Below are 13,136 nucleotides of genomic sequence, written 5' to 3' on the forward strand. Positions count from 1 at the left end.
TACAATAAGTAGGGTTTGAATATTTGTTTTGTTAACAGTTAAATAAATTTAATAAAATTGTTTTATAATAAACTGAAAAAAGTAAATTTTGTGTTCCAGCGTTATTCAACAGATTCCTATGATCGAAGTCAGTATGTACGTGGAGGTCCAATTGTTCCCACTGCTGAGGAGCTGCGTATTGTTCGGCAAGTTCGCGAAGAATACGAACGAAAGGGGGGATGGGCCCGTATATATCCCACACCAGACTCTTGGTCACTTTACGGAGGTCTACAGGAATATGAAAGTCCGCTCAACTTGATTCTTCATTATCATCTGTACCCACAAATTCCTCGCACCAACAGGTAATTTCTTATTGTTGTAAAACGCTATTACTGCAGCATGATGCAATCTTCGAAAACTTTCGTTAACATGCAAGTTAATGTTTGTTGTTCCCTCTTCACTCTTCTGAATATTTAACTCGTATTAAAAATGATACACTAATCTGATTATAATTTGAAGTGTAGTACAACTTGCCACATATGCATGTGTCATGTATATAATACACAATTTGCCAATTTATTTAGGTTCTTCATTTTTGTTTGTAATATACATAATGAGTTGGTGCAGTGTACAATGTTATAGTTTTGGGGGAGGGGAAATGTTTAGCATGATGTCTGAGTGTGAGGGAGAGAAAAATGTGCTGTATGAGTGAGGGAGGGGTGAGTGTGATGTATGAGTGTGAGGGAGAGGAGAATGTGATGTATGAGAAGGAATGTGATGTGCAGGAAGGCAGATGGAGGGTAAATAATGATGGGCTGGGAGGCAGGTGGAGGGTAAATAATGATGGGCTGGGAGGCAGGTGGAGGGTAAATAATGATGCGCAGGAAGGCAGGTGGAGGGTAAACAATGATGGGCAAGAAGGCAGGTGTAGGGTAAATAATGATGGGTAGAGAGGCAGGTGGAGGGTAAATAATGATGGGCAGGAAGGCAGGTGCAGGGTAAATAATAACTGGGGTAGGTCAATAGTGACCTGTAGTTAATTTCAAAGTTCATGTTCTGTATGTCTCCAGATTTTAGGATTTTCATCACAATTAGCAAAATATCTTGATACCTTGTGAATTATTTGTAGTGAATAATATTCCTTATCTGTTGATTTGGCAATTGTAATTTCTGTTGTATTATAATTTCTAACCCAATTAAACCTCTAACCTTGTGGTGGTGCCATATCAATGCACAGATATGGCAGAGTGACACCCAGTCGAATGTCAGGTGTGTCTAGTAGTGGGCTGGCCTCCTCCCTGGAACGTCTCACCTGCTACGAGCGCGCTTTACCCAAAGGTCTTGCTTTCTTCAAGAACAAGAAAAACTTGGGTAGGCTACAACACCTCACTACAGCAATAAGTAATAATAACGATATTTATTTACACAAATATAGTACATAGGTATAAGATGTTGAGAAATTGGTGTAAAATGTTGGAGGAGAGTACTGTACATGTTGTCAAATCCATGATATACTCAACATTTTGGTAAACCAAGAATGATCAAAGCAGAATAACATTATTTAATGCCCATACAAGTTAGTCTATTCTAAAGTGATCTGCTGTTCATACCATCACATACACATGCTATAAATATGAGTAGCAAAGCTATGCATTGCATGAGGATATTGAATAATTTAATAAAAAAAAGGGTTATCTATCGGCTTGAAAATCCTTAAGATTATAGCATCTTAAAAAAATTATTATTTCCTTTTATTTCTAATGCAACGACAAGCATGTACATGCATTGAGACCTAATGCAGTGAACGACTAATCTGCTTGAAGAACCAAAATTCAGGGATTCGGGGGACCAGAACTGGTAAGGGTGGCATAAGAGGAGGCCTGGGGCCAGATTCATGAAGCAGTTATGCAAGTACTTACGAACGTGTACATCTTTCCTCAATATTTGATGCCTTTGGTTACATTTATTAAACAGTTTTCAAGCATGAAAACTTCCCAATCAACTGTTGTTCTTGTTATAAACAGCCTCCTCATGCTTCGGAGTTCATTAACTGTTTAATAATATAAACAAAGCGCCAAAGATTAAGAAAAGTTTTACAGGTTCGTAAGTGCTTGCGTAATTGCTTTGTGAATCTGGCCCCTAGAATTTAGGGCAGAACTCGCCACATGAAAACCAGCAAAATGACACTGAACATTAAATTCTTCAACTTGAGGAACCAGCAGCTGGATTGGAAGAAATAGGGGTAAATAATGTCCCATCTCTTTCTGTCCAGGCACAGAGCATCCAGTGGCTCAGAATATGGAGCTTGTGATTTTGAGCAAAAGTAAAACAGTCTACTTGAGGACTGCCAAGCACTCTTATATAGCCTATGACTTTCTAGTTCAACAAAAATAGGAAATTGTCTATTAAAGCATTTAAGAAACTCTGAATGTGACTCGCTTTATAGACCAAACCCTAAGAAGTTAGAATACAGACTATGATAAGTGTTTGTCATAATGGGAGAGACCCAACCGAGAGACCAGTTCGAACTTCCCTGGATAAGGCCGTTTACTGGATCACTGTTCATGCAGAGAGAAGGCCTGAAACATTATCTACTCTGCTCATGTCCTTCAAATATTGTTGTGAGCACACTGGAGGCCACCAACCCTGCTCTGAATGGTGATCATTGGAGGTAAAGCTCCAACTGACGTAAGAGGTATTGGTAAAAATTTTGAACACACGTCCTGTGGATCACCTCAAAATGGAATCCAAAATAATCTGAAGAGGAAATAAAAACTGCAGGAGACCCCAAAGGTAAACAGAATATGGGGTTTGTTTTGTGGCACTTACCTTTCTGGGTGCCTGTTCCGGTCGATGGCAGATATAGAATGCTCTTAATCACATGTGCATTTCTATGGGCCATTGCTCCCCGTGCCTCTGTGAGGGGGCCAAGTTCTGGCTTGTGGTCCCCGGTAAGCTAGAACTCCACCCACATCGACTGATGCAAAATAGTTAGGGTTTCCATATCAGTCATGGATAGCTCTGGGGAGCCTCCGGGACTCGCCCAGAAAATGGCGTTTCATTACATTCAACGCTGGTTTTTTGTATTACTCCAAGCTTTATTTTTGTTTTATTGTTCGAAATATTTCTTCTCTGTGATTTTGTTATTAACATGTGTGTTAATATTAGTTCCATCTGTGACGGTAAAGCGTTGGTGTTCGGCTGTTTCAAAAGCTGGGGGCAGGGCCTCGTCATTTCACAAAAAAAAAGAGAAAAGTTTGTCCTTTCGTCTGTGGTAAGGTAATGGGAAGACACACAAAACACAAGTATATAAACAATGAAATTTTAATTACTCTAGAAAACAAGACATGAATAAAGGCAATCTCATAAAATGCAGGACAAGTCAACAAACAAAACAACATGAATAATCACTGGCAATGAAAGGTTACTCTAAGACAAGTAAGTTATAGTGATAGCAATATAAATAAAATATGAGGTGCTGGAATACTGGCTTCAAGCTGCCACCTCCCTTAGTACACGAAAGCCAAGGCTTAGTCTACCAGCGAGAGATGTCAACTCCATGGAGCACTGAGATATTCTGACGAGTACGGCGTGCTGCTGCCCAGACGTCGACTCTCGGTGGTGGTGGAGTGCAGGTGCGGCGAGACATCAGCCAATCAGCAACAGGCAGGCAGAGGATGAGCAGTTTGCTGGTTACTGCGGCTGTAGCAGGTGTCGGGGTGTGCATGGTGCGATTTGCTTCCTGGGCAAAACGTTTGGCGATACTGGTGGACGTATCTTCTATATAGTATCTTGTACTTAACGACATAATGATGTAGGGAAGAGCAGGCTCAATCTCTCTTGAAAGAGATTATCGTCACACATCATTTAAAAAATCAAAGATATGTTGTAAAATTCAGAGCCACATTCAGCTATCATGAGGTCAGGATTAGATCCAGTCTCAATTGGTCTAGATTTCCAAGCAAGCACTGTACAGTATTATAAAAGTGTGCACTGAGAAACAAGAATATATTCATCCTGATTTATCATATGGTCCATAGCAGAAATGGTCTAAGTTTTACTGAAGAATATCACTTAATGACTATGAGGTAATACAGTAGAGTATAACTTTGATTATAACAATTATTTTGTTAAGATTCAGTAATGTTGAAGGTACTTCTTGAGTATTCTAATGTTCATACAACACAGTACTGTATTTAGGTGTATGTATAAATGTTACCTCAAAAAATTATTAATGTGTATTATATGAAATCTTAGCTTTTGGGCTAGATTTTTAACAATTTAATAAGTTAAAAATCTGAAATAGAAAATATTGTAATACCATCTGATAATTTCTCTTTCATGGAAGGGTCCAGTAAGAAAGATGATAAGTCAATTTGCCGAGATATGAAGCAAGTAAAAGCCAGTGTCATGAAAGCTCTAGAAAATGGACTTGCTCTCAGGTAAGATTACATTATTTATAATGTGTTATAAATAACGTATTATAATGTACAGTATTATAAATGCAGTAGGAAATTTGCTTGGGGCTTAACCCTTAAACTGCGCAAAAGTCATACAATGTGTGGCATTGAGCTCAGTTTTTAACATTTTCTGAAACTTTCAAATGTTTTGTGCATGATCTACTAGGCAAATGCTCCAACTTTGTCTAAATGATACCAGTGTAACTTGAAAAACAAGAAAGTAAAAAAATAATTATCAACTTGAACATTGAAAACTTCAGATTTTGAAATCAGCTGCAAAAATATAAAATATCACCAATTGTTCATTTGGTGTTATGCCCTCAGAATAGCACATGATCTTCATTTCCTATATTTAGAAGATAGGTTTTCTGTATAGTTTACTGTAAAAAAATATTTGTCAATATGGCATTTGAAATATGCGCAAATTTAGATAAAAATTTATAACTCCAAACATTTAGAGTTTATGAAAAATCAATTCTATAGGGATTGTAGAACAGACAGCTGTGCACACTATATGTAAAAATGACGAGAATCGGTCAGAAACTAGAATTTTGGATGCTGAAGAAAGTTGAAATTCTAGTTACTGTATAGGTATAATTGAAGCTGAAGTTACCAACAATGAATAAGGCTGTTTTAATTCATGAATTTACTTGTCTGTTGTAATAAACATTGTTTGGCATTTGTACTCAAATATGTAAACGTTGTAGGTCACTATGTGTTGAAATGAAGTCAAGAAAACATACCCCCCTAAAAAAATAAATAAATATAGGAATAATTATAATAATCATTATTATTTAGGGGATATATTTAGGGTATACTTTATATAAGTAAAAAAGCCCTAATCTGGTCCCTAATCATCAGAACAACCTAAACAAACAAGGAAAGTAGAGTTTGAAATCTGTGAAAAAATCAGGCAAAAATAAAATTCAGTCCCAAGTTCTGAGAGTTATGAGCGATTTATTTGTTGACCAATTTAATTCTGTCTTTACATAGTGAGGGACGGGTATGCATTCTCCAGGATATAAAGGTTACAACAAATTCAAATAATAAACATAGGAGGTAAAAACCTAAAACCTGAAAAAAAACTAATCCCCCCCCCCCAAAAAAAAAAAAAATTGAACATTGTTGAAAGTAACTGATAATAACATTGGGCAAAGTTTTTATGATATATAACAAAATAGAGCATAATAACATACTTACTCATTATTATTTGTTATTATGTATTACTCACCAATGCTATAAAGGCACCAGCTGCATATCCACTTTGTAGACACGTCTTACTACTATTCTTCTTCTTTGTGTGTCGGACAGGTGCTTGCATCTCTTTATTATTGCATTATCCATCAGTTCCAGTTAATAGGAGCTGTTCTCTTTATCAACAAAACGTTTGTTTATTTAAAATATTCGTCTAAAATCAATTTCTGAAAATATTTTGATGAAAGTTTCATGACACTGAAGCCAATAAGTTGGAGATTTGTTTAACATTTTTAAGTAATTTTTACATAATTCAAATATTTTTCTAATTATACCCACCTTATGCAGTTTAAGGGTTAAGAGGCAAAATGAGTCGGTAACACTTTAATTAGTTTTCCTGAATCCTTTTACTCAAAGATGGTACTAAGTACAGAGCTCTTATGCACAGTAAAGTACTAATGAAAGGGCTCATGTTCACAGTAGTGTACTGAGTAGAGAGCTCATGTTCACAGTAGGGTACTGAGTAGAGAGCTCATGTTCACAGTAGGGTACTGAGTAGAGAGCTCATGTTCACAGTAGGGTACTGAGTAGAGAGCTCATGTTCACAGTAGGGTACTGAGTAGAGAGCTCATGTTCACAGTAGGGTACTGAGTAGAGAGCTCATGTTCACAGTAGGGTACTGAGTAGAGAGCTCATGTTCACAGTAGGGTACTGAGTAGAGAGCTCATGTTCACAGTAGGGTACTGAGTAGAGAGCTCATGTTCACAGTAGGGTACTGAGTAGAGAGCTCATGTTCACAGTAGGGTACTGAGTAGAGAGCTCATGTTCACAGTAGGGTACTGAGTAGAGAGCTCATGTTCACAGTAGGGTACTGAGTAGAGAGCTCATGTTCACAGTAGGGTACCGAGTAGGTTATTGAGTAAGGAACCTTTGCTTATAGTAAGATATCAATTTGGTTTTATAATACAAGATGACATTTTTTACCTATTGGTATCATTCATGGTGTATGTGAATGATCAAATTAAAATCCCTCGTGTTTTCTTCCATTGCAGCAAATACCAGGCTCGCATGGCATTCTCGGTATACTTGCAACATGTTCAGAGAAGACTCATGATTGGCTGTGATGAAGAGAAACAAACAGATCTTGTGTACCGATTCCTTCGATCAGCATCTCGTACACTCCACACTCCCATGAATGTTCAGGTGCTGTATGATTTCAGTGTCTTCAGTCTTTTCAATTCTTTTACATTGGACAGTAGTAAGTTGTAAAGTCAATGAAAAGGAATGGATGAAATTAAGTGGATTCAAATTTTTCATCAATCTTGATAAAAATGCCCCAAGTTGTTTACAAATATATTACAGCAAAATTGGTTTTATTTTCTGGGGGGAGCCCCGTTGGCTTTCCGGAGCTTATCCAGGCTGATATGTTAATGTCAGACTTTGGCATCAGTTTTATGTGTGTGGAGTTCTGTGGGCCTACCGGGAACCACGAGCCAGAACCTGGCCCCCCTCAGAGAGGCATCGGAAGCAATGGCCAATAGAAACCCCCTGTGTGGTTGGAAGCATTCTATGTCTGCCCTTGACTAGGTCAGGCACCCAGAAAGGTAAGCGTCCTAAAACAAACCCCTATCATGGTGAAAATTGCCAACAAAAAACGAATAAGTGGATAGAACTCCCCAAAAAGAAACGAGCAAACGAGCATGACGTCACACGTTGCCGTGCCGCTGTCTGCACAGCTACCCCCTCCCCGGGAGGGGGAAAGGGGAACCCCAGACCCTCGTGCCGGCTATCCGTGCTTCAGTTCTATGGCTGATGCTAGAGGCAGAGGTTGTGTGCTCTGGCTCCAGTGATTTTCAGCACTGCTTAGAGTGTGGTGGCTGTCTTTCAGGGGTGTGAGAGCCAGGAGTTATTCTACAGCATTTGTTTTGGGATGCTTACCTTTCTGGGTGCCTGACCTGGTCGATGGCAGACATAGAATGCTTCCAACCACACGGGGGGTTTCTATAGGCCATTGCTTCCCATGCCTCTCTGAGGGGGCCGGGTTCTGGCTCGTGGTCCCCAAGTAGGCCCACAGAACTACATACACATGACTGATGCCAAAGTCGGACATTAGCATATCAGCCTGGATGAACTCCGGGCAGTCTCCAGGTCTCACCCAGAAAATGGTGTTTCATTACATTCAACGCTGGTTTTTTGGAGCAACATGATTTTCATGAAAGGTTGAAAATTTTTGCAAGACAAGACATTTTGATGTGAATGTAAATGACCATATGATCAGTTTTGAAACTGATTGATAGTATGATGAAAAACAAATTAAGGTGAGCAGTTGCACTTTAAGAATGTATTAATGACATTTAAGTTTTATTTTTGGATTCACTTTGTTTGCTGACATCTTCACCAATGTGTTCTTCAACCTGCAATATTTGAGCTGTTTCTAGGAACATTGTGCTACCTGCCTATGCTACTTGTATAATCCTATTATTATTACAGCAATGAAGAAAGCTAGCTGATCTACTAAAGACATCTTCATTTTCTGGAAATAATGGCCAGTCATGGGGAATGGACATTCCTTTATGAATATTTCTTTACCTGTAGCAATATATTGGTTACTTCTGTGCTGATGCCTTTCAAAGAAAAACATGGTAAATTTAAAAGGAGTTCATTATGTAGTTTTTTGTTAGCTCCCTGGAGCTGTAGGACTGATATATGCTATATTAATCAGGGGCTTCTGTCAATGGAGTCCTGCCTACCAGGGACCAGAGCTGGAACCTGGCCCCCCTCAGAGAGGCACAGGGAGCAATGGCTTAAAGAGATCCCTTGTATTTGGGGGTATTCCTTGTCTGTCATCGACCGGAGTTAGGCACCCAGAAAGGTAGGCATTTCAAAACAAACCCCACATGGTAGAAATTGTAAAAACCCAAGACCGAACAGAGAAATAGAACTTCCCAAAAGAAAGTAAAGGAAACCAGCAAACAAGCAATTGTTTGCTGTTGACCGCGGTGGCGGTCATTCATCGCCTCTGCGCAGGCTTCCTCTCCCTGGGAGGAGGAGGGGGGGGGGGGTGAGGAAGTCCCTGACCCACACACCGGCCTCACATCTCAGTTCGTGGCTGAAGCACATCTGGGGCAGATGATGACTCTGGCCTCAGAATTTACTGGATTTTGTGCCCTTATGGTGTTTCTTACTGTTTGTGGCTTGTTGGCCAAGAGTAATATACTGTACTGAGGGCTGCATGTGCTTAGCCCTCAAACCGCGCATATCATATATAAATGATATCAGTAACAAAACCGAAACCGCGCACATCATTTATATATGATTTCGTGTCTAGCGCTATAATTTAAACGCCCCGCCTGGGATAGGGGCAGCTATAGTACAGCCACGACCGATAGTTGCCAGATGCCACCTAGAAAAAACCCCAGGCCAACATTCTTGGGTGTTACAGCGTCAATATTGAGCAAGCCACCAAGGCTGGCGCACGCAGCACGAGCTCACAGCACCGTTGTTCAGCTTGTGACCACAGCATCGCCTACAAATACCATAATATAAATGATACTGCTATTATTTAGCAGTGATAGTATTACTGAAGCTCCCTGACTGTGATAAAACTGACCAGGATTCTGATAATTGCAGGAATGTGGTGATATTTAGCGCTGTGCTCCATGAAGGGAGGAGTAAGGCTGTGGGAGGGAGGGTTGTGGCGTCGTCTTCTGACTGTGTGTGGCCACCATTTATTGACTGCACTCACCATACAGCTTAGTGGTTCGCTATGGTGAACACAAATGTAGATACTTATATATAACGTGTGTATAGTGTGAGATAACAGTGAGAGGAGAAGGTTGGGAGCCGCCATTTTGGTGAGGGAGGAGCGTCGTCTGCACGACTTGGCATGGTGTTTACTGATGGCCACTATAGTCTTTGGGCACCATACCAGCTTATTTGTACAGGTATGGTGAATAAAACAGGTAGATACTTATATATAATGTGTGTATATAGCGTAATAACACCACAAACAATATTGTTGGAGGACAAATATTAGGCGGCCGCCGATCAGCTGACTGTGTGAGTAGCTACGTCTTATGGCCTTTACTCACCATACAAGCTTAGATGTACAGTTATGGTGAACAAAACATGTAAATACGTATATATAACGTCTGTGTATAGTGAATAAATACAAAAACAGTATTGTGGGAGGTGAATGAGGGTGAGTGAGGTGGTGTTGAGGGAGGGAGTGGCAGTGAGTGGCTCGCTGGTGTTTGGAGGTCACTCCTCGTTGCTTTTTGACTCGCAAGACCAACTTAGTAGTTCATTATGGTGTACAAAACATGCAGATACTTATATATAACCTGTGTATATAGTGTAACAACAGCAAAACTATTTGTTTATTGTTTTATGAACATAATAATTGAATCACTAATATGCACACCATAATTTTGAGTACAGCGATGGTTCACACATTTTATAATATAAATATACCGCAATTCACTGTATGGAATAATATTACTGCAAAAAAACTAAGAAAAAATTAATCAGAGACATTGAAATAATTAGGTAATAATATATTTGTGGCAACTGCCGTCTGACAGCTCGGGCGGAGTAGACCTCGTCTGGCGAAGGCTCTGCCAACGCCCCTTTTTTGCCACACTTCCCTACCCTATTCCGGCTAAAATATGCCACCTACGATTTTTTTGTTATTTTTTTCCGTGATCAGGGAACAAAAATGAACACTTCTATAAGACGAAAGAATTTTTTGGATTTTTTTTTCTTTTGTTGCGCCTGTGGGTGTGAATTCCATTTGGGCCCCTAGCAGTTTGAGGGTTAGGGCTGCCTTTCCTAAGCCCCCTTGTGAGTGTTACCCTTGGGTTCAAGGGTTACCTTCCCTGGTGCTCTCTGGCTACACTTCTATAGGGGATCATGCTGCTCGGCAGTTGCCCCGCCCTTGGTGCTTTCTCTGGGGCATTTTCCCCTGGTCAGTGTATTGCTCGCTCTGCTCGCTGGTCGGATTCTTGGAGGGGGCATTGGCCCCTTCGTGGGGTCACCCTGTCGGGTCATATTGAAGTGGGTGCGCTTGGGCGGGATCGGAACGACCCCATCCCTCAGGTGGGTTTCTTGCTTGTTCCGGTGTCATCATGGGACTGTGCGGATCTTCAATTCTTCTGGACTGGTCCCATCTGCACCGCTGGATTCCTTGCCCCTCCTTTTGGATGACACCTCTGTCCCAGATCAGGACTCTTTTGGAGCCAGAGTTGGTGGAGGGTGTTTCTGGCCCTCTGGGATGCGTATTGGTGCATCCCACTTCATCCAGTTTAAGGGACTGGTTAGGTTTCGTGGTGGGGCGGCGTGCTTCTTGTTTTCGTTGCCTCCCTTTTGGCTTACCTTGAAGACTAGTTGGTGTAGGCTTCCAGCCAGTCTGCTTGTCTGCTCGCCAGAGGGGTGGTTCTTTCCCAGCTCACCAGGTTTGGGTTCCTGATAAACTGGGAAAAATCCCATCTGGTTCTGTCCTGGGTTCGAACCTGGCTGAGCCTTGTGTGGGTCTATCAGGCCGCTTCTGTGTCCCCTCCCTCCTGCGGCATTGTGGCGGCTGCAATCTCACCTTCCGCTGTTCTTGGGGAAAGGGGGAGGGGGTGGTCCCTGGTCACTTGGAGGTAGCTCGAGCAGGGCAGGGAGTCTGCACTTCGCTGTGCTGGTTTACCCATCGGGTTGGGCTTCAGTGCCTGTTCTAGTTCTTTCGGGGGGGATTCTTGTCTGTCTCTCTCTCGTGACCGCTGGGTTTGAACCCAGTGGGCCTTGTGTTGGTTGCTGCATCGCCGGCTTCCTCTTTGGGATTTTGGGGGTTTGGTGCTTGGGGCGCCTCCCCAAGCCCTCGCTCGATGTGTTCCCGAATGCCTTGTTTCTCGGCTGGGGTTTAGTGACCCATGCTCATTAGACTAGCCTGGTGCGATGGGTTCTGTCCTTCCATAGGGTTCACAGTGAGGTGCAAAAGTTTGTGGTGGTCTGGCCTTCGCTACTGGGGATTCGGGTCGCTCAGGGCTCTATGGTCAGGCTCCTGTCGGACTGTGCTCAGATGATTCATTGTCTGAACTGTGGGGATTCCCGTCGATCCTTGGCTCCTTGAGGCTATTCTCTTCGAGTGACTCATCTGCTAGTTTCTCAAGGTTTAGTTTTCCGTGCAGTTTACATCCGTGGTGTGTCCAATGTCCTGGTGGAAGACCTGTCCCAGTTCCTTTCCCTGTCCACAGAATGAAAGGTTGTCACCAATTCCTTCAGTTGGCTCTGCTGGTCTTACAGGCCCCGGGAAGTGGAACTCTTCGCTTCACTGTGGTTCTGGAGTTTCCCTAGTTATGAGGCGCCTTTTCCCGACTGTGGAGCCGTCATGTTGGACGCTCTTCGGCAGGACTGGTCAAGGTGAGGTTCCCTGTACCTCTTGCCCTCAGCCCAGCTGTTGCCTCGGGTTCCGGCTCGGTTGGAGTCTTCTCGTGGGAGAGTAGTCCTTGTAGCCCCTTGGTGCCAGCTCAGCATTTGTTTCAGGTGTTACTTGCTTGGTGTGAGAAGCCGGGGTATTTTCCATGGCTCCGCCTCTTCCAGTACATCGGGCCAGTTCAATACGTGGCTGATTCGATCTTCTCCACTCGTCGCGTCTGGTCTTTTTGACACAGGTGTATCATCACTTGTATGGTGATCAGGTGGCTTTTCTCATGGTGTCCCACCTGAGGTCTTCGTCTCGGCAGTCTTTTCGCCATTTCCTCTCTTCGTAGTTTACATCCATTACTGTTCAAGTTGTCGCGTCCTTCCTTGGCTCTTTCAGGACCATTTTATGCTGAATACTGTTGCCTCGAATCGTGCGACACTGGCAGAGCTGCTCCAGCTTGCGTTCCATAAGCTTTCTCATGCTTTTTCACCTCTGGTGAAAAAGCATGAGAAAGCTTTTCTGTGGGGAGCCCCTACGGCTCCCTGGAGCTTATCGGGCTAATGTGTGTTATGTTAGACCGGGACATTAGCTAAGGAGTTCAGACCTACCAGGGACCAGCGCCAGAACCTGGCCCCTTCAGAGAGGTTTCAGGGAGCAATGGCCCTGGAAAACCCCATATGGTTGGGGGTTTTCCTTATCTGCCATCGACCGGGGTTAGGCACCCAGAAAGGTAGGCGTAACAAAACAAACCCCACATGGTAAGAAACTACAACAAAAACCGAACAGAGAGGTAGAAAACTCCCTACAATCCCAAGGAAACAAGCAAACAAGCAAACATCACACTTTACTGCCGCGCCGATCGTCCGCGCAGCCCTCCCCACCCCGGGAGGGGGAGGGGGGAGCCCCGGACCTACCGCGCCGGCTGCCAAGCTCCAGTTCGTTCGCTAATGTCAACCGGGATTGACGCTTCTCTGGCCTCAGTTTCCTAGGCGGTGTTTGCCTTGTGTGGCGTTCACTGCCGTGTGTTGTGGTGTGCGGTGGCCAGGAGTACTTCATCAGTGCCGGGGCTGCATGTGCTTAGTGGCTGCCTTCCCTAA

The 13,136-nt window shown here is 42.7% G+C and overlaps 1 protein-coding gene across 9 annotated transcripts in view; it reads left to right on the forward strand.

Annotated features, from left to right (window-relative positions):
* Positions 1–13,136, forward strand: part of LOC123767737 (tubulin polyglutamylase TTLL5) — an 88,191-nt gene that overhangs the window by 26,945 nt on the left and 48,110 nt on the right. For 8 of the 9 annotated variants that reach the window (XR_006774001.2, XM_045757701.2, XM_045757698.2 and 5 more), the window contains exons 9-12: positions 100–341; positions 1,217–1,380; positions 4,328–4,421; positions 6,686–6,836. Coding sequence is in view for 8 of the 9 variants with exons in the window: in XM_045757701.2 (XP_045613657.1) it covers positions 100–341; positions 1,217–1,380; positions 4,328–4,421; positions 6,686–6,836 (651 nt within the window). In the remaining variant the exon portion in view is untranslated. The remainder of the gene's footprint in view (positions 1–99; positions 342–1,216; positions 1,381–4,327; positions 4,422–6,685; positions 6,837–13,136) is intronic. The other variant, XM_045757700.2, reaches the window with a different exon arrangement.

This window comes from Procambarus clarkii, chromosome 67, assembly GCF_040958095.1.
Source record: "Procambarus clarkii isolate CNS0578487 chromosome 67, FALCON_Pclarkii_2.0, whole genome shotgun sequence".
NCBI classification, from domain to species: Eukaryota; Metazoa; Arthropoda; class Malacostraca; order Decapoda; family Cambaridae; genus Procambarus; species Procambarus clarkii.